This window comes from Dipteris shenzhenensis, chromosome 5, assembly GCF_047967505.1.
Source record: "Dipteris shenzhenensis isolate YYH24624 ecotype China chromosome 5, Dip_SZ_1.0, whole genome shotgun sequence".
Classification (NCBI taxonomy): Eukaryota; Viridiplantae; Streptophyta; class Polypodiopsida; order Gleicheniales; family Dipteridaceae; genus Dipteris; species Dipteris shenzhenensis.
In genome coordinates, this window is record NC_141600.1 from 23,151,910 (window position 1) to 23,177,697 (window position 25,788).

Genomic DNA, 25,788 nt, shown 5'->3' on the forward strand with positions numbered 1-25,788 from the left:
GCCAAGGATATAGCTAGCACAAGGTGTCACATGCCATCTCATGGTGGTCATGGATCTATCAATGGCTAGGATCTCAAGCTAGCAAGGGTTCCCATGGGTGTAAGGTATACGGAGTGGGGAACACAACCCCCCCCAATGGTTATCTCCCTTGCATGTACAAACAAAATGTGTGCAAGAGGTACCATGAGGGCAAAAAACAAAACCCCCCCTAATGGTTATCTCCCCTGCATGTACAAACACAAGTCTGCAGGAGGTACCAAGGGGACAACACATACTCACATGGTCTACATCATAGGTGACCAGAGTTGAGGACAAAGAACACATAGTTTATTACAATCATTTTGGAGGACTATCCAGGCAGAGTACGTTGACAACTAGGGGAGATACAAGTGGAGCTCAAAAAACATACTCATCATCTCCTGGATGATGTGGGCTTGACAAGAAGCCTCTTCTTGTAGCAAAGCAAAATATCCATGTCAAGGCAAGGTCTTACCACATGGGCAGTGTCTAGTGCCTTCTAAGATGGTACCATGATAAAAGAAGTAAAACAAGTGGATCTGAAAATCATATCCTTCGAGAGAACAATTATCTTGTCATCTCCATAGTTGTGTAGAGAAGCATATCTTAGGTATCTGACCTTCATGTTTTTCTTTTACTTGGAGTCAAATGAAGGTGCCATGAGAGGGTAGATCTTTGTCAAACTGATCTGATACAGTCAAGCAATAATAAATGCAGCTTTGACAGTCAAATCTTTGAAGAAATGCTGACCTTTGACCACAATTTTTTTATGTATATGTTTGTAAAACTGTCAAACTGCAGGAAGGTGCTCCAAAGATGCAACTCAAATGTGCTCTTGATCACATCCAATGATCAAACATCCTAAAGAAAAAAGATAACTGATATAATTCCAGAACTTTCTATCATGAAACCTCTGGAAATAGTTGCAAGCGGAAAGAGAGATCACATTTATCCCCAAATCGAGCAGTTCGAGGCTAGAGGCCGAAATTGGAGCAACAGAGTGAAGCACTCAAGGGGCTTTCTGGAGCAAAAGAAAGCTCTCACTAAGGAGAAGATCCAGCACAGAGGCTGGGCAGAATGGTGCGCTGTTTTGCCCGGGGGAGCTGCTGCAGGCTGAGTCTGTATTTTGACGTTTTCTCCCTCGTTACTGAACCAAATGGGCTGCAAAGTGACTCAAAATGATCGTCTTGAGGTCGCCCATCTTCTCCTAAGAGGGCTCGAGCAATGGTGCAACAAGTAGGGAGTATTCTGCAACAGAGAGATGGCGAAAAACTGCGCTATTCGGGCTGCATAGGGACAATGTCGAGAAATCCTCTGGGGGGTATGGTCGCCTATGTCTGGGGGTTCTCCAGCTCCAAGGGCTCGGGCAATAGTGGACTGTAGGTGTAGAATTCGAAGCTCCAAGAGCTGGGCTGAAAGGGGGAAGAATGGTGAAGAGGGTGGAGGTGGAGAAGAAGATGATGAGGTGGCGGGATCAGGCTCAAGGAGGCTGGTACTGCTCTGATACCATGTTGGAAAAGAGCAAGCTGAGCAAAATGGAGACAAGAAGATGGACACAAATGAAGAACTGTCTCATCATATGTAGGCTACCTCTACATCCACGCTGACATCATAGATGACCTCATACCAAAGGCCACCAAGCTCCTAGAATCTCTCCCCTATCCTCTAGAAGCATCTAGCTCCACTTGACTGCCCCTGTAGCACACACATAGGACCGCAAGTGTGCCTATGGAGAGGCAAGACATTGACAAACCCCAACACCTAGGCCCACCACTTGTCATCTGTTCACCACACAGAATGTACGGGCTGCACTTCGCCATCTACACAATCGGAAAGCGCAAGACCACGAGGGTCTCTCGACTGAGCACTTTGAACATGGACATGTGGTCCTAGCTCTGATCCTAGCACAGATGTTCAACCGGGTTGTTTTGTCACGGATTTTCACCTTCTTGGAGTACCACCACTATTGTACCGGTACACAAAGCTGGGGGCCCTATGGAGACGGGGAACTATCGGGCCCTTATGATTGGCCACACTTTGGCTAAGATCTATGGATCAGTTCTAGAGAGGGAACTCAGCAGTCATACAGAGGCTCGGGGGCAGCGGGCACTAGGATTGGAAGGATTCCAGAGACAGCACTCTACCCAAGATCACATCTTCACTTTGAGGGCTATCATTGAGGAGGCAAGGTCTACACACCAGAAAGTCTACACATGCTTTGTAGACTTTCGGAAGGCTTTTGACACTATCCCACGATCCCGCATGATCATGAGGTTATAGGAGCTGCAGATTCTAGAGACACTGATATGGGGGGTGATGAGTCTATATGAGTCAGTCAGAGGTCGAGTTCGTGTCCTAGGAGGCCTATCGGATTGGGTCGAGAGTATGATTGGAGTGAAGCAGGGATGTCCCCTCTCATCGACTCTCTTCGAGCTATACATTGATGAGATCACCTCTTTCATAGACCGCCTATGGGGCGAAGGATCACCACTAGCCGATCTCATGATACAGATATTGCTATACGCTGAGGACATAGTCCTCATCTCATCCTTAGTGGAGGGGTTGCAGAGACACTTGGAGGCCCTAGAGGTGTTCGGTAGAGAGAGAGACCTGACAGCCAACCTTGGGAAGACCAAGGTTATGGTCCTCAACACCTCATACGCAGTAATCCGCCATCTCAATTTCACTTATCGAACTGAGCCAGTGGAGATAGTGCAGTCATACACATATTTGGGAGCAGTCTTCACAGGAGGCCTTTCCACTATGACACATGCAGCCCATACACGACTCACACGGGGACGGGGTGCTCAAACCCGATTGAAGAGGCAGTGTTTCGAGACACTTCCAGGATCCACCGACGAAGTGTTGGCTTTTCGATACGCTAGTGTGACCGATTGCCATGTATGCAACACCTTTCTGGGGATGTGATCTACCGATAGCAATGTGGAAGACATTTGAGCGGCTACAGGTGACCATGGGATCTAGGATGATTTGGAGCAAGCCCTCTGTCTTGCATGAGATTATATAGGCAGAGTTCGCCATGACACCACTACAAATTGATGCCATCTTTCAGACAGTGACTTTCATCCATAGAGTCTGGGACTTACCCCATTGGAGACTACCGAGACTGGCTCTGGAGTCATCCAAACAACTAGCTGAGGGTGGGGCAGACACGTATATCCACATGGTTAGCCAGACACGGGATTCAGATGGATAGGCTACCTCCCTTCTAGTATAGTTTGGATGCACCCCCTGAGTCGATCCCGCGAGATGAGATTAACCGTATCATACAGTTAGATCTTCTCCATCTTCATACGTCTCGAGCTTGGGGGGGAGATCAGGAGCTCCCCACCAAGACACAATTCTACCGTGACAATTTCCTGAATGTCTCAGAGGATGGATTCATTGTCAGGCCCCTATATCTCGAGGACAGAAGAGTCTCACATGCGCTAAGGATCGCCATTGGGCAGATGCGGGTCTCATTCCATCAGCTGAGGATTGAGACAGGGAGAGCAGCATGTATACCTAGAGAGCAGCGGACGTGCACGCTATGCACACTGGGAGTGGTTGAGACAGAGGAACACTTTCTTTGCACCTGCCCATCCTACTATGAGATCCGGGGACGATACCACTGCCTCTATCAGGACGGGAGTGGCTTCGGCCCACTATCACGCTTGATCCATTTCCATGACCAGGTCTGCATTGGGCCCTACCTGCTTGAGATGCACCGACACAGGGAGACCTTGCTACGATAGATTAGAGAGTAGCAAGAGGCGATCACACCATAGGATGCAGGGGCTAACCACAGACAACGGCACGTCACGGATTTTTATGCATTCGAGTCAGCTCCAAGACACAGTGGGGTGGAGGAGGAGGAGCTAGTTGCTATGCGGGCAGCTTGGATTACCGAGATAGGACTGCGGAGGCCACCCACGACACGGAGATCGACCAGAGCACACTCGATTGAGGTTCGCCCTATCACAGCCTTCCTCAGAGGGGACCGCTTGAGACGAGGGGTCACTTTGAACATAGCGGGTTTAGAGATCGAGGAGACCACACCCTTCTCCGATGCCACAGTATGAGAGAGCCAGACAGACTCAAATTTGAGACATTTTCACCGCTCATAGATGAGCCACCACAGTGCCCGGTTTCGGTTTCTGAGTTTCCAGTCCAGTTTCATTTCTCAGCCTGCTCTCGATAGTAGATAGCACATGATATGATATATATTTATTTATTTTTGTACTTGTTTTTGTTTGAGCCAATGAGCTCTTTTTATTTCAGCACAGTACTCAGCAAAGGGTCTTAGCGTGCCCTTTGCCTCAGCCCGTTGTGGCTTGTATGAGTTTTTCTCTTTGGTGTCACTTTGTCCCATAGGCCCGCGAGGCCTTCCGTTGACGTTAATATATCTTTCTTTCTTTCTTTCTCTCTCTCTCTCTCTCTGTTTCCCCCATCTCAACACAAACACACACTTTTTTTGGCAAAAGAAATTTTGCATTAGGAAAACATTGCACTGATGGCTTGTAGAAATATATGCTTGACTAGCAGCAAGATGACATTAACTTTTCATGACTTTGCTAACACTATGTTTGTGATGCAGCCGGTGAAATGCTTTATGTTGCAGAATCCTTTATTGATAAGGGTTATCATCCAACTGTTATATGTCGAGGTGCATGCCCTCTACTGTACAAATATCATTTCCTCTTTTTCCTTGGTATTTTGCATTTGTGTCTAATGCATTAAATCATTGGATACTGCCAGCATATAATAAAGCTCTGGAGGATGCCATTGCGGCATTGGATAAGATTGCAGTCCCTATAGATATAAATGATCGTAAGTGGTATTTCTTGTGTAGCATCTTTTCAACTGGTTCTCATTTTGTTACAATGACGAATTTCATCTGTGATGCAATATCTCAATACTTTAGGTTGGTTCAACTGCTTGTGAAGTTTAATCCTTGGAAGGAGGTCTTTTGCAGGTGAGATGATGCTGGACATGGTGAAAAGTTGCATCGGTACAAAGTTTACTGGGCAGTTCGGAACATTGATTGCGGTGAGCATGCCATCTCATTTATGATTAAAGGGTTTGGATAGGAATTTGCACTTTGATTCTGAAAAGAGACAAACCATGCCTTCTGAATAAGCGTGCTTGGCTAATGTTCTCTTTCTGTCCATGATGCTAAACCTGGCATATCATCAGTTGTGTTGATAGCTTTTTGCTTGACCATGGATCAGTGTCTTAAGTGGCTTATTGCATGAATTCAGGATCTAGCAATTGCTGCTACAAAGTTAGTGTCCACTGATCTGGGTAATGGACTGCATGAGGTTGATATCAAGAAGTACGTGAAAGTAGAGAAGATCCCTGGTGGCCGACTGGAGGATTCCATAGTGCTAAGAGGGGTCATGTTCAATAAAGATATTGTCACACCTGGCAAGATGAGACGCAGAATTGTAAATCCAAGAATAATTCTTCTTGATTGCCCTTTGGAATACAAAAAGGGCGAGAACATGACGAATGCTGAATTGATGAATGAGGAAGATTGGTAAGTGTTACAAAAAAGCACACTTTTTTAAGAAAGTACTGAACAGCTTGGCTATACATGTTCGTAGCATCAAGGATAGCATGTTCGTAGCATCAGGGATAGCAAGGACTATTCATTGCATTGATATGCCACTTAGCACATTTGCACTTCATCCAAGAAGCGTTTCATCATTGTAGGAAGTGGTTCCTTTAGTTTTTTATGTTTGAAATAATTCATTCATTTGGTCTTTCATTCATTCATATGAGAGAGAGAGAGAGAGAGAGAGAGAGAGAGAGTTCACTCTTGTTTTTTGGTCTCTTTTGTTTCTTATTACGTTCGTTTATTTTTGCTTAGTCACCTTCTTTATTTGTACTTATCTTTCCCTTTTTTTAAATTGACGTATTTTAGTAAGCACTGGGTATTCCCAAGAGACTCCATGGGTCTCTAGAAACCCAGTATAGCTGCTTATGTTTGGGCATTGACGACAACATAAGTATTGCTTTGCTTGCTAGGTATGTCTTCCTTTTGTTTTTCAATTTTCCTTTTTTGGTTAGTTTAGTTTCTTCTCTTTCATTTTCTCTTTTATTTTCATTGTGGAAATTTGGACTGTAGAACAACAAAAATCTGAATTTGTACGATTGGATATATTCTAGTCTTACAAAGGTATATATAGAAGTTTAGCCTTGGGTCTTTTTTTATATTTTCCAAAAAGTTTGGGGTTTCGATGAATGACTATGCTTAAACCCATCTATATTTTCAAGGCAATACAAACACATGCTTGTGAATGTGACAATTGCATAGTAGTTGAAGTAACATTTCATAACAGCTGAGGGGGAGTGTGCTGTATATGATAGTTTACACTTTGGGGCTAGTCCATCTTCCATTTAGTGACAGTCAATGCTATTGGTGTGTGATGTGAGAGAGAGAGAGAGAGAGAGAGAGAGAGAGAGAGAGAGAGAGAAGAAAGATATATTAATGTCCGTGGGAGGCCTCGCGGGCCTATGGAACAAAGTACGAAATCAAGTAGCTCATACAAACTACTGTGGGCTAGGGCAAAGGGCTCACTAAGGCCCTTGCTGAGTACTAAGATGCTATACTAGTACAAAATAGAATAGCAAAGTAAAAATGCAAAATGAGAGTGACATGAAGATATCAAGTGCTCAGAGCTAGAGTCCCAAGTGCGTGGACCGGCCCTACATATCAGGCTCCATGATGGCTCTTTGATGAGATGCAAAGAGCTCACGTATCTGCGTCTGTCGGGATGTCTCCCGTGGTGGTGGAGGACGTGGTCTCCTCGATCTTTGGATCCGATGGGCTATGTCAAGAGTGATGCCTTGCCTCGGTCAATCTCCTCTAATGAGAGCTAAGATAGGTTGAATCTCGATAGTGTGTGCTCTAGTCGTTTGTCGCGCCGTGTATGGTCTCTGTGTCCCTCGTTTGGCAGTGCTGTGTCGGCTACCTCCGCCGATCTAGATATCTCTTATGTCGACTAGCTCCTCCTCCTCTGTCCCAGAGTGCCCTGGAGTCGAGTCAAATGCATAGAAATCTGTGACCTATCTCTGCGCTCGGTCTACCTCGGTACCTTGTGGTGCGGTGGTCCCATCCTCTTGCTCTTTGATACGTCGTAGTAGTATCTCCCTGTGTCGTCGCATCTCCATCAGGTAGAGCCCCATGCAGACCTGGTCTTGGAAGTGGATCAGTCGTGAGAGTGGGGCCAAAGCCGTATCCCTCTTGAAAAAGGCAGTGGTAGCGCCCTCGGATCTCATAGTAGGCTGGGTAGACACACAGAAAGTGCTCCTCTGTCTCGACCGTCCCCATCATGCACAACCTGTAGGTCAGCTGCTCTCTGGGTATGTGTGCAGCTCTCCCTGTCTCAATCCTCAGTTGATGGGACGAGACCCGCATCTGTCTGATGGCAATTCTTAGTGCGTGTGAGACTCCTTTGTCCTCTAGATATTGAAGTCTGATGATGAGCCCGTCTTCCGATACTCTCAGAAAGTGGTCATAGTAGAGCTGGGTCTTCGTGGGGAACTCTTGGTTCCCCCCCCCAAGTGCGAGATGTGTGGAGCTGGAGGAGATCTAACCGTATGATGCGGTTAATCTCATCTCGTGGGATCGACTCGGGCGGTGCATCCAGCTATATTGAAACGGGGGAAGCCGATCAATCTGAATCTCGTGATTGGCGAACCATGCGGTGATGCGTGCAAACCATGCTGTACTTGCCCCCCTCTCAGATAATTGTATGGAGGACTCTAGTGCCAATCTCGGAAGTCTCTCACGGGGTAGGTCCCAAACTCTGTGGAGGAAAGTCACTGAAAGATGGCATCAACTTGGAGAGGGGTCATGGCAAACTTTGCCTGTACTATCTGACGGGGGACCGAGGGCTTACTGCGAATCATCCTGGAGCCCATAATCACCTGTAGCCGCTCAAATCTCTTCCACTAATCACACCTCCAAAACGGTGCCGCATACATGGCGGTCGGCCTCACTAGAGTGTCGAAAAGCCAACACTTCGTCGGTGGATCTTGGAAGTGCGCCTGGAAGCCCTGTTGCTCTAGTCGGGCCAAGGCACCATGCCCTCGTGTGAGTCGTGCTTTGGCAGCGTGGGTCATCGTGAAAACTGGCCCCGTAAAAACTTCACCCAAGTATGTGTAGGATTGCACAATCTCCACTGGCTGACTCTGGTATGTAAAGCTATGTCGGTGAAGCACTGTGTAGGAGGTGTTGAAGATCATGACCTTTGTCTTCCCAAGGTTAACCATCAGGTCTCTCTCTTGACAGGAGGACTATGTCATCCGCATATAGTAGAATCTGTATCATCAAGTCTGCTAGTGGTGCTCCCTCGCCTCCTAGGTAGTCTATGAAAGATGTAATCTCATCAATGTAGAGTCCGAAGCTTGCTTTACTCCGATCGTGCTCTCAATCTAGTCTGATAGGCCTCCTAGGGCACGAACTCTCCCTCTAAAGGACTCATATAGGCTCACCACTCCCTAGATCAGAACCTCTGGAATCTGCATATCCTGTAGTCACTTGATCATGCGGGATCGTGGGACAGTGTCGAAGGCCTTTCAAAAGTCTACAAAACAAGCGTAGACTTTATGGCGTCTCGACCTCGCCTCCTCAATGATAGCCCTTAAGGTGAAGATGTGGTCTAGAGTGGAGTGCTGTCTCCGGAAGCCTGCCTGCCCTAGAGCATGCTGCCCATGTGCCTCTGTATGACAGTTGATCTCCCTCCCTAGAGCATGCTGCCCATGTGCCTCTGTATGACTGCTGATCTCCCTCTCTAGAATTGATCCATAGATCTTGGCCAGCGTGTGGCCAATCATGAGAGTGCGATAGTTCCCAGTATCCATGGGGTCGCTTGGGAAGCCGTGACATAAGGCGTGGTTGAACATCTGTGCTAGTACCGGAGCCAAGACCTCTTGTCCATGATCAAAGTGCTCAATCTGTGGTCCCTCATGGTCTTGTGCTCTCCAGTTATGAAGCCGGTTGAGTGCAGACCGCGCATTCTATGTAGTGAACAAGTGGCAAGTGGTAGGCCGAGGCATAGTGGACATATCAGGTGGTGCTTGCATCGGGACATCATAAAGAGACCATGCATAAGTGTGCCAAACACCTGGGTCTGTGATGGGTATAGGTGGATTCCCCTCTGACAGAAGCCCCCATCCAATGGTGGGATCCCCCCCTTGAAATGAACTGATCACCTCATCCATTCTATGGATGAGGAAGGCCCGTCGCTTATGACGTGTCAGTCGCCGTGAAATCCGTTGTGCCTCGGGTGATGTCAAGTGGCCAAGGGCTAGCTCACGTGTGAGGTGAGCTCTCATCTCTCTGCACTCATCATCATACTAGGGATTCTGTGGCATCTTCCCTAGTGAGGCACGTGCAGATCAAGTTGTGGGGAAAGACTTGATGGCTGCGTCCATGACTACCGTGGAAAGGGTGTCTGAGGCATGGGCGAGGTCTATAGCATCTCCAAGTAGTAGGGCTGGAAGTCCCTTCGCCAAGTTTCTCACATAGATGGGGTCCAGGGCACGATCAAAGTGAACCTATACACGAGCGGGCGTGGGGGGGACCCTCTCTGTGGCTGGCATAGTGGTAGAGATGCAAAAGGCTAGGTATGAGTGATCAGCCCCGAGTGGGGGAGGGGGCACAATGAAGTCGTATATCCGTGAGGTAAAGGTCAAGGGACCCAAGAGGTAGTCTACTGTGGTTGTCCCTCTGCCATGCGGGAAACAAGTGAGACCACCGGATGATGGCCATCTCTGTAGACCATTATAAATGATCAAATCATGAACAGCCCCTAGCTCAAGTAGATGTCGTCCATACTCTTGTACCTATGGTGCATCTGCAGAATGTCTCACTATCCCGAGCTCAGCTGCATCTAGTTCTGGTACTATGAGGGAATCTGATGCAAAGTCCAGTAGACCCATCTTTCTATTACCCCGAGAGAGAGAGAGAGAGAGAGAGAGAGAGCTTTGGTTGAGAAAGCGTGCTTCTTGTTGATGTCAGTTGAATAATAGCTTCAGTTGAATAATGGCTGAAGTTTATTCCAAGACAGCATGGCAAACGACTTGGGCATAAGCACACCTATGTTTATGGGACTATTACATATCTGACGTGTGGCAACCCACTATAAATACATGTTGTATTGGAGACAGTGCCACATAGCAAACATAAAGCGACCATGTAAAATACCCTATATCTATAGTTCTGGAGCTTAGAATAAGACAATTGATCACTCTAGGGTTATCTAGCAAATAAGCTTTTGCCAACTATTACGAGAATAGCAGCCAATAATGTTAGAAGCCATCCCTTCGTGAAATGATATTTTGTCTTCAAAATGAGATCCCAAGAGGCTGCAGCCATAAACATTAGGGTACAATAGCTATTGTCTGAACTTAGTATATATCTGCAACAGCTAGATTAAAAAAGACGTGGTAAGTAGGAAGGTATGGGTACTGATTCCCAAGTGGCTTCATCATCTGGCAGCCAATTTTGGATTTTGTAAAAGTTTGATCCCTCAAAATGTGTGTCTCTGATTCTTAAGGATCTGCAACAAATCATGCAAAGGTTATGAATGGCACCCCATTTTTACCTTGAAAGGAGTCAAACTTTGGCGCCTCTTGCCAACTGTCAGTGGTGTAGAAAGGGGGTAGGGGCAGATTAGATTAAGGGGGATAGAAGAGCGGAAGGGTGAGAGAGGAAGGGGGAGAAGGATTGAGAAGGGGTAGGAGAGAGGGAGGATAAGGGGGGTGTGTGTGTGAGAGAGAGAGAGAGAGAGAGAGAGAGAGAGAGAGAGAGAGAGAATTTATTAAAGTCTGCTAAAGACAGATGGGACTATGAGACTGAAGAAAAACCTGATGCAATGAGCAAAAGGGTGGAGCTACTAAGCGAGCAAAAGGGGGGGGGTGTGTGTGAGAGAGAGAGAGAGAGAGAGAGAGAGAGAGAGAGAGAGAGAGAGAGAGAGAGAGAGAGAGAGAGAATTTATTAAAGTCTGCTAAAGACAGATGGGACTATGAGACTGAAGAAAAACCTGATGCAATGAGCAAAAGGGTGGAGCTACTAAGCGAGCATCCTAACCCATGCTAGAGAACTGTGTAGACATAGTGAGTGATATCATAGTACATGTCCACCATAAACCTATGCAGCCATCTTGGCATCCTCATCCTCATGTGGAGACGCAGTTTGATCCACTACAATACAATAGGCATATAGAACATCAAGATACACCCAACGTCGGACTAGGCAGTGTAGGCAAGAAGCCCGTAATGGATCGCTGTCTACTATCTGGATGAGTAACCTGTTCTGCCCTCTTGGCCGCTACCTACTGTCACCCCAGTAGGCTGCACCCCAGGTCTGAAAACATAGGAGATGTCAGTGAGAGTGATTTGTGTGTCTGTCCTCTGTTGGGTGTGTTGCATCTCGGTCTCAAGGTCTCTCCCTCTCTTGCTAACCGTGGCTATGATAGTGACCTGCTCTGCTTGGAAGAACTTTGTGATCGTACTCTGGGATAGGCTAGGCATGGTCCCCTGCTCCTATCTCCTTGATTTGATGAGACGATCTCTATGTCGGACTTCCTCGTGAATAAAAGCTACTACGCATCTCTGGTCTGGGTATAGGAGAATATGGAGAGGCCCTCGAATCTGTCTCTGAAAAGGCAATGGTATGTCCACGAATCTCATAGTAGACTAGGCAATGGAAAAAGAAGTGCTCCTCTGACGACTCCTCATGGCGCTCACACATTGTGCATATACGACTCTCCCTGGGTATCCCCTTTGCATTCCCGCTCTCGATACGGAGTCGGTGCGATGACACACGTAAATGTCCAAGGGCAATCTTGAGTGAATGTGGTAGGTGGATTTGGGTGTACCCCAGTGGGATGATGAAACCCTTTGCTGAAATGTGCAAGTGGTGGTCCCAATAGAAACTGAGCTTCACAGGGAGCTGCCTGTGCTAGACAGGTCTTGAAAGCGTGTAGCTGTAGAAGATCCTCCCGGATGATTGGGTTAAATATGTTGCCTTGGAACGGAACAAATGGAGTGTCAATGCTGTACTGTAAGGGTGGCAATTTGTCTATATGAAAACCCAATCTTTCAAACCACCCGCATGTGCGTGTGTACCAACATCTCTGAACACCATGAGCTGCTAATTCCATAGAAGATGCTAGTGCCAACCAAGGTAGCTTGCGTCGCCCTATGGTACATGAGCCGTACGTGTGCACGTCGTAGAGATAAGTGATAGTCTGGAATGCCGCATCTAATTGCAGTGGTGATGCCCCCAACTCAGCTTGAATGATCTGATGAAGGACAGATGGCTTGCTGTGTATCATTCGTGAAAGTAGGAGAACTTCTAATCTACATGCGTCCACTTTGTGTCGGAGAGGTTTAGTCCCCACCAAGTGCTACCATACATGCCCGCAGGTTGGACCAAGGAGTAAAAAATGAGAACCTTGGTCCGCGGGTCCTGAAAGTGCGAGTGGAAGCAGTATCTCTCCAGTTGGGCCAAGGAGCGTAACCTCTACTCAGGTGGGCTTGCATTGCTGGTCTCATCGTGAAGATAGATCCGAAGAAGAGAACTCCCAAGTATTGTATGATGAACGATCTCAACTGGTGCCTTGTCAAAAGTAAACTGCTCTCTTTGTATCATATCCTCGGTTTTACCCAGGTTGACCTTCAAGTCATGAGACTCGCAAAAAGCCAGTAGTACATCTAGATGTCTCTTGAGCCCCTCAGTGGACGAGGATAAGAGCACCACATCATAATTGTACAAAAGGATCTGGAGCAAGTTACCGGGAAGAGAACAACCAATACCTCCTAATGTCCTCGTAAAAGACTCAAGCTTGTCTATGTAGAGGCCAAAAAAGGTTGGTGAGAGTGGACAACCTTGTTTGATCCCAATGGTGCTCATGATCTCATTTGTCCATCCGCCCACCCGCCAAACAAGGTTGGTGAGAGAGTTTAACGTCCGCGTGAGGCCTCGCGGTCCTATGGGACAAAGTGCAAAGTACACCAAAAGGGAAAGAAACTCATACACGCCACAAAGGGCTAGAGCAAAGGGCGCGCTAAGATCCTTGCTGAGTACTATGCTGAATTAACTCAAGCAAAATCAAGTACAAACATATATATAACATATCATGTGCTATCTGAGGTAGGCTGAGAGCTAAAGTTGTAACTCAAAATCCAAACCCGGCACTGTGGTGACTTGTCTTTGAGTGGTGAAAATGTCTCGGATTTGTGTCTGTCGAGCTGTCTCATGCTGTGGCGGCGGAGGGGATGTGGTCTCCTCGATCTTTGCACCCATTGAGCTATGTCTAGATTGAACCCTTGTCTCGAGTGGTCTCCTTTGAGGAAGCTGTGATAGGTTGGACCTCAATAGAGTGTGTGCTGGTTGCTCTCCGTGTCGTGGGTGGCCTCTGCAAACCTCTATCGGTAATCCAGACTGCCCGCATATCAGCTAGCTGCTGCTCCTCCACCCGGCTGTGTCTTGGAGCTGACTCAAATGCATATAAATATGTCTCTTGTCGTTGTATCTGGTCAGCCTTTGTATCCTGTGGTCTGGTGCTCTCTAATCTGTCATAGCAGGATCTCCTTGTGTCGGTGCATCTCAAGCAAGTAGAGCCCAATGTAGACCTGGTCATGGAAGTGGATCAATCTTGATAGTGGGCCGAAGCCACTTCCCTCTGATAGAGACAGTGGTATCGCCACACAGAGAGAGAGAGAGAGAGAGAGAGAGAGAGAGAGAGCAGGTAGGAGGAAGCAGGAAGGAGAGTAGTAGGATTAGATGTCACATCAAAAGGTACTACAAGAGTGGAGGGCTTGGACTCATAGATAGTCCCCTCCATTATCACCTCTAAATTAACCCCTTTTCCCCTTCATTACAAGTGGGTTCCTCAACGTGTAGCCTGCAGGATATGAGTTTCAGGATAGAGAACGGGAAGCTGCCAGAATTGCTTGTGCTAATAATTGAGAATGACTTTGTGTGGAGCGGATACGAAAATGGATCTTGAATTTTTCGCAAGGGCTTCAAATGATGGACCTTTCCCCAAATCAAGTGTGAAAAGTCTTCCAAAGTCCTTATGTTTGCCAGCTTCTTTGAATCTGCAGAATGCTGTCAACTTGACTGCTCCGACTCCTCTACTATATATGCTGTGGGATACGTTATATATCAAAGGTTGCGAGAAATGTTTTGAATAGTTGAATTCTTTGGATCTAGGTTCTTAGTTGCCTTACGCATTACCTCATTCAGTTGACAGCCCAACTCCTCTAGTATATACTGTGGATATGTTTGTCTTCTTTTGGAACTGAAATATTGTAAGAAATGTTTGAATAATCAGCGTCTTTTTCTGTTGGCACATGGGTTACCTCAATCTTGCCATAACCTTTTTAATGATTGCATTCCTACAAAAATGTCAATTTGCCCAAATTTGAAGCCATTGGGCCTGTCAAATGATGACTGAGATGGTGAGTTTTCATCTTGTTGGTTGCCTTTAGAAATGCTTTCTATTTTTGAGAGTTGTGTAAATTTAGTAGAGTGTGAGTGGAGACCTATCAACTTATTTGCTAGCACAATATCGTTTAGGCTAATACATGTCAGTTGAGACGAGAATCTTGCTGACAAGTCTAACACCCCCATCACAAGTCACTCCACAGAACAATAGTCCATTGAACAACATTTTTGCACTTTGAGTAAATGTGCTATGAGGTAGTCCGTTCCTCCCCCCTCCCTTTCATCCTCAGTTCACACGTCATCAAGTAAAGTTTTGTTCTTGTCCCTGGTAATAAGAAGACCATAAACAGCAACAGTCCATGTAGAAGTCATATGTTTGCATTAGTGAGGACAACTGCTTGTGGTTTGTTATTGATTGTTTTTGTCGAATCTGTTATCAATTAGATTATTACATGCAGAGGACTTTGGCTAGATAGCATCGAGAGATAGAGAGAGAAAGAGATGCTAGATCTGACACAAGACACACAATAGTGATGCAATGCAATGTGCCCTTCACCTCTGGAGTGCCGACTGAATTTCAGTACGAAGAATTTGTATAAAAGGATGCTCAAGTATGTGTGGGTGTGTGGATTTGTATGTGTGAGAGCATATTTTTATACTATGGTCTACACCCATTGTTGGCGCTGATGACGTCAGTGGGGATGTCATAGTAGCTAGACCCTGCTATGCGTGATGGAGTTTATGGTTTTCAATCTTATGAGTGACTATCGTGAGATTGAAACTGCACTATGTTGTGTTTTTAGAGGATGAGTTTGGGAATGTTCCTGGATTCATCTAGGTATATGCAATGCAATGTGCAATTACGAATATGAATGCGAATGACTGTATACAATGATGAGCCCCTTTAGGTCTGGGCTATGGCTAACTCCACATGTGATGCTGCTGATGACTCGATGCTGATATGGAGGCTGTAGTGAATACGGGTGCAGATCCATACTAAGGAAGGCCTGCTGGAACTAAACTGGTGCCTTCCAAAGCTGCTCTTGACTTGTTTGGCCTCTACATCGACGAGCTTGAGACAGTGATGTAGGCACAAGGTGGGGCAGGTTGCTCTCTTGTGGACACGTTGATCTGGATATTGCTTTACGTAGATGACATGGCTCTCTTGTCTTCCTCAGCAGAGGAACTCGAGAGACATCTTGACGCACTACAGTTCTTTTGTGAGTCTCATGATTTGAAGGTCAACTTGGGTAAAACCAAGGTTATGATCTTCAATACATCTCGAGCCATCATACGCGATGAGCATTTTGCAATTGATGGGTTCCCTGTTGAGGTAGTTTGGCCTTTACCTTGTTTTGCCTCTACATTGACGAGCTCGAGACAGTGATGCAGGCACAGGGTGGGGCATGTTGCTCTCTTGTGGACATGTTGATCTTGATATTGCTTTACATAGATGACATGGCTCTCTTGTCTTCCTTAGCAGAGGAACTCCAGAGACACCTTGACGCACTACAGTTCTTTTGTGAGTCTCTTGATTTGAAGGTTAACTTGGGTAAAGCCAAGGTTATGATCTTCAATACATCTCAAGCCATCATACGCGACGAGCATTTTGCAATTGATGGGTCCCCTGTTGAGGTCGTTTCATCATACACCTATCTTGGGGTCGACTTTTTCGGACCCATATTTACTATGAGACCCGCGATGCATGCACGCCTGAGCAAAGGATATGCTTCATTGGCTAGACTAGAGAGGCAGTGCTTCCGCTCTCACTTTCAGGATCCACGGACCAAAGGGTTGCTTTTTGACTCCTTGGTCCGCCCAGCAGGGATGCATGGCAGTCCATGCTGGGGGCTAGACTTGTCGGATACAGAGTGGGCCAGGGTGGAGCGGCTACAGGTTCTCATGTTATCACGGATGATCCGTGGTAAGCCATCCGTCCCTCACCAGATTATCCGGGCGGAGTTTGGGTCACCCCCATTACAACTAGATGCTGCATTTTAGGTCATTACGTATCTGTACCGAGTCAGGGAGTATGGGGATTACACATCCGGATGTAGCAGGATACCATGGCTAGCACTATCCTCTTCTATGGCACTTGCAGCAGGGTCTCCTATATGACATGCAGGAGATTGAGACAGAGGAGCATTTCATATTCAGATGTCTTGTTTACTATGAGATCTGAGGTCGTTTCTACTGCCTCTTCAGAGACAGTTATGGGGTTTTGGCCTGTTTCCTCTCCTACCTAGACTAGCGATGTTTGGTTGGTTTCATTCATGAGCTGCTCAGACACCGAGATAGGATACTCTGAGCATGGCGACAGGAGCAGACTTCTGTTCTGACTGATACCTCTTAGAGCTCTATCATGGAGTTCTTTCAGCCAGATCACATAGACCCCCACGAGGCGAGACCTCGACTTGACCGTGACCCGGGGTGTCACCACAATGTAAATATCCTAAGTCAAAGTATAGTTGACCATTTATTTGATCATAATTAAAGAGTTTTATATGTGTTCATTATGGTCAAAGAGTTCTTCTAAGGTCAAAGAATTGACTACGGTCAAAGATACTTGACTCTGGTCAAGTAAACTTGACCTCAATCGGGGAGACTTGGTTTATTACCAAGAGGGTTAACTACGGTTAACCAAAGAACTACAGAGCTGACTACGGTCAGAGAGTGTTGACTTCGGTCAACGAGACTTGGCATGTGCCAAGAGGGTTAACCACGGTTAACCAAGATGTGCCAACTTCGGTTGGAGAAACTTGACTATAATTAAGGCACCTCGACCCTTGGTCAAAGCCTCTTAATTATAATCAAGAGTGTTGACTCCGGTCAACCAGAGAATAAATATATATTTTTGTATTTGTTATGTGTGCACATGTATTCAGTGGGGATGCCCACCGTGACTAGAATTAGTCCACAGTGTGTTATTTGCATGGAAAGCACTAACAATTAATGGGTGCCATGGTGGTGCGCTTTAATTAATTGTTGCAGGTAGTAGGAAGAGTTATTTTCCTAAGCGCTACGGGAGCCTAACAAGCATCTAGGAGGCGGTTCGCGTGACCAAGTGCTTCGAAGACTCCAGAGTTGCCCTTAGTGGCATGTAATAGGACTTAGTCTAGATTTTAGACAAGTGGCATGTTTCCAATTTGAAATGAGCTTGAAGCTCTTGTAATATGGATTCGCATTGGATTTTTCATTGGATATAAGGCAGCTCTACGTTGAACTCTTGTAACTGATTCTCTCTTCAAGAAATAAAATACCTTCGGGGGGGTCCAGCCCGACATGTTGTCCTGGGCCCTAGTGTCTCTGTTGAGAGAGGGAGAGCAAATGAAAAGAAGTGTTTTGGCTGTCCTTTGCGGGTAGTATTTCATATGAGAGTGTCTCTGCTGTATTTTACGACTGAGGTTGCATTGGTATCAGAGCATGGCTCGCCTTCTTTTTGAAGGGGGCGACGATCTAAAGCTTAAAGGCTGTGACGACCCAGCAAGAGAGTAAAAGGATTCGACGTTAATTCATGAAGGGAGGATGGCGTTGGCTCAAGAGATGGTAAAGAGTATGCTTGGAGCTTCAAATGTGACGGGATAAGAACGCACAGTTCGAAGCTTGAGACGTACGTCGTGCCCGAATATCCATAGACCAGCAAGGAGTTTACTTCTGCCCGGTACTATCTTCTTTGCACGGGGCCCTGCAACTCAATACCAAAGGGAATGTGCTCACAAGAACGCAACACCTTGGGAAAAAAATCTCCGTCGAACGGCGAAGGGGTATCAGGGGGGTCACTAGATGGTATGCAATTTTCAATGTCCTTGTGAAGGCACAGAACAATGATCGGGCGCGGGCGTGGCACTCTGCACATGCATGTTGACGCGATGGTGCGACGATATACGTGACCCAAGAAATTTTCTTTCTTTCTGTTTCGTCGTCGATTATCTGCACTGCACATAGAAGGTTCCAGCGATGCGTGACGCCGACCAAGTCAGCCAATGTTGAGAACCTTAGGCTTACGTGGCATAGACGCTGACGTGGCCAGGTGCCAGTTAGAAGTACACGTGGCAGATGAGCAGCAGGCAAGTGACGTGGCAACCACACGTGCGAGCTGACGTGGCAGCCAGCAGGTCCAGCTGACGTGGCAGTGACACGTGGCATGCTGACATGGCACAAGCATGTGCAGTTAACTACAGCTAGTTAACTCTGGTTAGTTGAACCAGTACCCAGTTAGTTCAACCTTGGTCCAGTTAATCTGGCCTAACCAGACCAGTCTGGTTGGTGTAACTAGACTGTGACCAGTCCAGTTAGTCTAGATGCAGACTAACCAGACCAGAGCCAGTTAGTCTGGTTAGAGTAACCAGTCAGTTACTTCATCTGGTTACTGTTCCCAAAAAAAACAAAAAAAACCAGTTGCAGAGACTGTTTCTGCTAGCAGTTTTCACTTATCTGAGAAAGTATCTACTGTCAGAAACAGCAGAGATCAAAGGAAAAATCAGAGATGTGCAGAAAAAGAGAAAATGCATGCCTTTGTGTCTTTAGAAACCCATAAGAGACTCCGCGGGTCTTTAGAAACCCAGTATAGCTGCTTATGCTTGGGCACTGATGACGACATAAGTGTTGCTTTGCTTGCTAAGTATGTCTTCCTTTTGCTTTTCATAAAAGTTTTTGTGTACCTCTTTTTTCTTCTCTTTCATTTTCTCTTTTATTTTCTTTGTAGATTTTTGATCTTTAGAACAACAAAAATTCTAAATTTGTATGATTGGACTTATTCTAGTCTTACAAAGGTATATATATATATGCCTTTGTGTTCAGAAAAAGGGAATCAGATGCATTCTGAGTGCTTTCTGCAGCAGCCAGAAAAGGGGCAATATAGTTGTTGATGCTTTGGCAACTTTGTGGGTATATGCCTTGAGTTGACAGCCCAGTATTGGCATAGATTGTGAATGCAAGACACCTCTTGTTGAGGTAAATTTTCTCTTTGAAAAGCAAAGGCAGCGTGCATCAGTTGCATACACAGTGTGTGTGAGAAACTTGCAGATCTCAGACAAGTTGTAAGAAAATGGCTTAATTGCCTATCCAGTGGGATTCACAAGATAGGGATGTACATTTAAGATAGAGAAGTGTGCAACAAACTCAGCAAGAATTTGAGTAGATGTTACGCACTCGTATACAAGAGATGGAAAATCTCAGAAAGGATCCAAGGGCTCAGCATTTGTTTCATGCAGAAGCTATGCCTAATGCAGCATATGATGTGTCAATGCCAGAGGCACACTCTCGTGTACAACCAGAGAAAGAGAGATCTCATAGGGGACGGTCTCATAGCAGGAAGAGATCGAGGCATCATCATTGATCTCCTAGTCCATCACCGTCTACCTCGAGTTCGACTTCTGTATCTTCTTCTTTATCAGATAAACCATCAAGGAAAAGAAGGAAACCCAAGAAGTCCAGGAAGAGTAAGTCTTCCAGAGAGACCAAGGAATTCAAAGAGGGAGGTAAATTTGTCAAGTTTATGACCTACAATGGACAGTATGGTCATACAGACAAAGCATTGCAGTTTATCAGGCAGTTTGATGCTGCATTCGGTACAGAAAAGTTTTCAGAATCCTCCAAGTTAAGAATGGTCAGTTTGCACTTGACAGTGACAGCTAGTGCATGGTGGAGTGCACAGACCACAGATGGATCAGCCCCAAAGAAGTGGAAGGACTTCAAGAAAGCCTTCTACCAGCAGTTTATGCTTAAACAGATTAGAGACCATGTTCTTCAAGATTGGGACAGTTTGCATATGGATGTAGGAGATACAGTGAATGTGAACAACCAAAAGTTTTGGGATGCTTATTTACAGATTGCACCTTTAAAAAAGATCTCCAAAGGAACCCAAATGAGAGAGTATAGAGCAAGTCTCAAGCCAAGAATCCAGGCAGTAGTGAATGCTTTGGGGGCAAAGAACATTCAAGATCTTATGCATTCAGCTTCAGTAGCTAGTCTTGTGCCGTTACAAGATCCATCTACAGTACTATCCTTGTATGTAGGACGTGCTGAAAGAAAGAAAACTGATTTTTCAAAATCAGAAAAGAAAGAGTATCCCAAGGTTGAAAAGAAAGGGTTTCAGTCTCAGAAGCCGAGGGGTACTCAGTTTTCAAAGACTTATAAAGGCAAATCTCCATTCACCCCTGAACAGATAGCTGAATTTCATAGAGATGGGAAATGCTTCAAGTGCGGCAAAGAGGGACATGTGGCTGCTCAGTGCCCAGAAAAGCCTTCAACTTCAAAGGGAAAAGAGGCAGAGAAGCCACGGGGATCGCAAAAGCCAATGGCAGGAGGAATTCCTGACATACTGGGTCATGTTTCAAACCCAGAAGAACGAGAATTGCTGCTATCATGGGGCAAAGTCAGAGACTAGCAAGCGCTAATTTTATTTGATCTAGGGGGAAAAGAGGCAGAGAAGCCACGGGGATTGCAAAAGCCAATGGCAGGAGGAATTCCTGACATACTGGGTCATGTTTCAAACCCAGAAGAACGAGAATTGCTGCTATCATGGGGCAAAGTCAGAGACTAGCAAGCGCTAATTTTATTTGATCTAGGGGCTACTGATAATTTCATATCAGAGGACCTAGCCCTGAGGTTGGGAATAAAGACGGAGGAGTTGGGCAGGGCTTTGGATGCCGATCAGATGTTGTGTGGGAATCCTGTGCTAGTCACTCCCTTGATAGGGAAGCTCCGTCTTCATGTACAGAGTTATGTGGATTAGGAAGACCTCTTCATTTATCCACTAAAACATCATGATGTAGTCTTGGGAATGCCTTGGTTTCATCGCAAGGCAGTGAAGTTGACTCTTCCTGAAAGAGTGTTGGAGTTTGTGCATAGGGGAAAAAACCAGCGTTTAGTTGCCAGGAATAAAGGAGAGACTATCCCCATTGTATCTGATGCTACATGTGGTAAAGCAATAAAGTCTGCAATTTTCGCGTACATGGTTTTTGTAAAAGAAAAAGAGAATGATATGCATGCTGAAATGAATGATGCAGACAAAGATAAGTTTCAGTTTCTTGTAAACTTTAAAGATTGCTTTTCTGATGCTTTGCCAGGGGAGTTACCCCCCAGAGAGACCAGAAGATCATCAGATAGAGTTAATGCCTGGTAGCGAGCTACCCAATAGGCCCCCGTACAGAGTTAGTGCAACTCAGCGAGAAGAGATTATGACTCAGGTGCAGGACTTGTTGTCACAAGGGGTTGATTCAGCCCAGTTCTTCTCCTTTTTGTTCCCCTGTACTGCTAGTACAGAAGAAAGATGGTTCATTTCGTATGTGCGTCGATTACCGCGCACTGAACAAAATGACCATCAAGAATAGATTCCCTATTCCGTGCATTGATGATGTGCTGGATCAGTTAAACGGAGCTTGAGTTTTCAGTAGGATAGACTTGAAGAGTGGCTATCATCAAGTCAAGATACAACCACAAGATGTGCATAAGACAGCTTTTCGCACTACATTCGGGTTGTATGAATACTTAGTGATGCCTTTTGGGTTGACAAATGCTCCAGTTACATTCAATAGAATGATGGATCGCATCTTCCAAAAGTACAGGCATTTCACGGGTACTTTCTTTGATGATATCCTAGTCTTTTCAAAGACAAAAGAAGAGCACAAGGAACATCTTGCTATAGTGTTTCAAGAGCTGAGAAATCATAAGCTCTATGCAAACAGCAAGAAAAGTGAATTCTTCTCGGAAGAAATCCATTATCTGGGGCATATAATATTCAAGAATGGGATACAGATGGATCCAGCAAAGATCCGTGCCATTCAAGAATGGCCAAAGCTGAAAACTGTGCATGAAGTTCGAAGTTTCCTAGGCCTGTGTTCTTACTATAGAAGATTTATCAGGCATTTTGCTGATATCGCAGCTCCATTACATGACCTTACTAAGAAAAATGCAGCCTTCACATGGGGAATATTACAGAAGAAAGCATTCAATACACTCAAGGAGAAGTTGACTACAGAGCCTATTCTTGTAGTCCCGGATCTTTATCAACCTTTTGATGTTGATTGTGATGCTTGTGGAGAGTGTGTTGGGGCATGCGCCAAGAGGGTTAACCACGGTTAACCAAGATGTGCCAACTTCGGTTGGTGAGACTTGACTATAGTTAAGGCGCCTCGATCCTTGGTCAAAGCCTCTTAATTATAATCAAGAGCGTTGACTCCGGTCAACCAGAGAATAAATATATATTTTTATATTTGTTATGTGTGCACATGTATTCAGTGGGGACGCCCACCGTGACTAGAATTAGTCCACAGTGTGTTATTTGCATGCAAAGCGCTAACAATTAATGGGTGCCATGGTGATGCACTTTAATTAATTGTTGCAGGTACTAGGAAGAGTTATTTTCCTAAGCGCTACGGGAGCCTAACAAGCATCTAGGAGGCGGTTCGCGTGACCAAGTGCTTCGAGGACTCCAGAGTTGCCCTTAGTGGCATGTAATAGGACTTAGTCTAGATTTTAGACAAGTGGCATGTTTCCAATTTGAAATGAGCTTGAAGCTCTTGTAATATGGATTCGCGTTGGATTTTTCATTGGATATAAGGCAGCTCTACGCTGAACTCTTGTAACTGATTCTCTCTTCAAGAAATAAAATACCTTCGGGGGGTCCAGCCCGACATGTTGTCCTGGGCCCTAGTGTCTCTGTTGAGAGAGGGAGAGCAAATGAAAAGAAGTGTTTTGGCTGTCCTTTGCGGGTAGTATTTCATATGAGAGTGTCTCTGCTGTATTTTACGACTGAGGTTGCATTGGTATCAAAGCATGGCTCGCCTTCTCTTTGAAGGGGGTGACGATCTAAAGACTGTGACGACCCAGCAAGAGAGTAAAAGGATTCGACGTTAATTCATGAAGGGAGGATGGCGTTGGCTCAAGAGATGGTAAATAGTATGCTTGGAGCTTCAAATGTGACGGGATAAGAACACACAGTTCGAAGCCTGAGACGTACGTCGTGCCCGAATATCCAGAGACCAGCAAGGAGTTTACTTTTGCCCGGTTCTATCAACACTCTATTTTGCTAACCTCATGCCTCCACTTCCACAGCCTCATCCATCCTGATGTCCTGCTGATGATGATGATGATATGATGTTGACGATGATGTTGAGATTGATTGATTGATATATACAGTCGAGATATGACTGTTGTAGTTAGGATTTAGTACTACCATTTTCCTTTTTCGCATTCTGCATTGGTACGGATGCTCATTTAGTAGCTCCACTACCACAGCTCATTGTATCAGGTTTTTCACAGTCTCATAGACCCACCGGTCTTCCGAAGACTTTAATAAACTTTCTCTCTCTCTCTCTCTCTCTCTCTCCCCCCGCCCCCCTATCCCTTCTCACTCCGTCTCGCCCTTCCTCTCACCCCCTTCCGCTCTTCTATCCCCCTTCCTCTAATCTGCCCCTACGCCGTTTTTCTACATTGGTATCAGACCCCCAATTTGGGCACCCTTGCTTCCCCCTTTCCCCCTTCATCCCTAATTCTAGAGCAGCACCCCAACTCTGTTGTGTGTGTCCAATGACGAAGTTGTACAACAAAAATGACATTAGAAATCCGGGCCAAAGGAAGGGTCGGAAGAGCTGAGGGGATGCAAAGTTCCTAGGACGTTTATGAGACAAGGCTTCGATTGTATATGGTCCATCATCGCATGGAGCCTACACTTAGTCATTGTCGATACTTTAGTCGCCTATTAGGAGCCATCGTACAGTTTCGATGGAGCTCTTCCTGTTTTGATTGGCTTCTGACTTGCCTCGCTGAGCACTGTCGTTGCATCAAGTGTCTCTGGGTTATGTTGCTGGTGGCTGGAAAGTGGAAACGATGGCTGCCCACCCAGCGTTGTGACCCGTCGCCAGCCCAAATCATTGTGACCAACTGACTTGCTAGCTCCTTATCGAGCCATCTTGAGAGCATCTATAGAGCCAGGTTTTATAGCTCTGTGACAAATTCTATCGGCAGAAACTCCATAAGCCCAGGTCTGTTGTGAAAGGGCTAATCGATCAACCAGGTGAGTCAAGAATCCTCCTTGCACCCAAGCGTTACTAGCAAACGAATTCTGTAACTAAGGTAACCTACAGCCTGCTAAGCTTAGGTCTAATTCACAGCCTAATAATGTAGATTTACCAGCAAACGAATGCAAAGGTAAAGTACAGCATGAGAAATTCAAGAGCTGAACCATCAAAGTACCTGGCTTGTGTGTAGATCCATAGCTAGTGAGGGGCTGCACCAGCAACATGGCTAGGAAAGAAGATTCCTAGGCTAGGAGAAGACATCCTAGTTCAGCTTAGAGCTATTCAAGCTTCAGCAGGAACGAGTGACCACAAGTTTGCATTAAGAGAATGAATTGAGTACATAGTACAGCAAAGCCCCCTTTTATAGGTCTGGGCGTGGCATCAATTACAAGTTTACTTATGGGATGGCCAGCCAATGATGCCACGTGGCAACTTAGGGCTCCCCTTGCTAAAAGACTATTTATTTACAAGCCATTGAAAAGGCCCACCGTTCTAAAAGCTAACTAATTAAATTTGCCCTTTGTTACAGTCACCCAGGCCCAAAAGAAACCCTCAAATTTGCAATGGCTATAGCAAGGAGTTACAATGATAGAAATGGAAAAGTAACTCATATCTGGTCGAAAGATATTGTGACAGCAAGTCCAAATGACACAATCATCTCTGATACATGGTGGACTGCAGCGACAATGATGGGAGTATAGAGAGCATTGCAATAAGTGTAGGATTGAGATTCCAGAAAATTTATCCATTAGGCTGAGGCTCAATTCTGTCAATAGATCAGCTGAGCAGATGTGGATACTGCTCTACTTTTGATGATGGCTGCCAGCATTTAATGTAATATTGAGCATAAGATTTGTTTCTGAGTATTCTGTCCCTGGATCCAATAATTCTCTCAGGTATGTACTGAATTTGACCCTGCTCATCCATTGGAGGAAGCTCCTCCAAAACCTGATCAAGTGGACCCAAATACTTCTTTAAAAAGGAAATGTGATTTACGTCATGTATCCTTGAGGAGGAAGGCAATTCTAGCCTATAAGCCACTTCACCAATTTTCTGCAGCACTATGTAGGGACCATAATATCTGTGAGCCAATTTAACAATGGTACTCCCCTTCAGTGAGGCATATCTTGTCTTATGAAGTCTAAGAAAAACATAATCCCCATCTTCAAATTCAAGCTCCCTCCTATGAGCATCAGCATAGGTCTTCATATGTGCTTAGGGTTTCATCATGTGGTCTTTGCATGGTTGTAAGTAGGGCTGTTGTATGTGCTATATCCTCAA

The 25,788-nt window shown here is 45.6% G+C and overlaps 1 protein-coding gene across 1 annotated transcript in view; it reads left to right on the top strand.

The window, feature by feature from the left end:
* The window catches only part of LOC147901754 (TCP-1/cpn60 chaperonin family protein), a 67,156-nt gene that overhangs the window by 10,057 nt on the left and 31,311 nt on the right, over window positions 1-25,788 (top strand). The window contains exons 6-9 of the mRNA XM_087374809.1: window positions 4,616-4,684; window positions 4,777-4,848; window positions 4,994-5,067; window positions 5,280-5,557. Coding sequence (XP_087230935.1) covers window positions 4,616-4,684; window positions 4,777-4,848; window positions 4,994-5,067; window positions 5,280-5,557 — 493 coding nt within the window. The remainder of the gene's footprint in view (window positions 1-4,615; window positions 4,685-4,776; window positions 4,849-4,993; window positions 5,068-5,279; window positions 5,558-25,788) is intronic.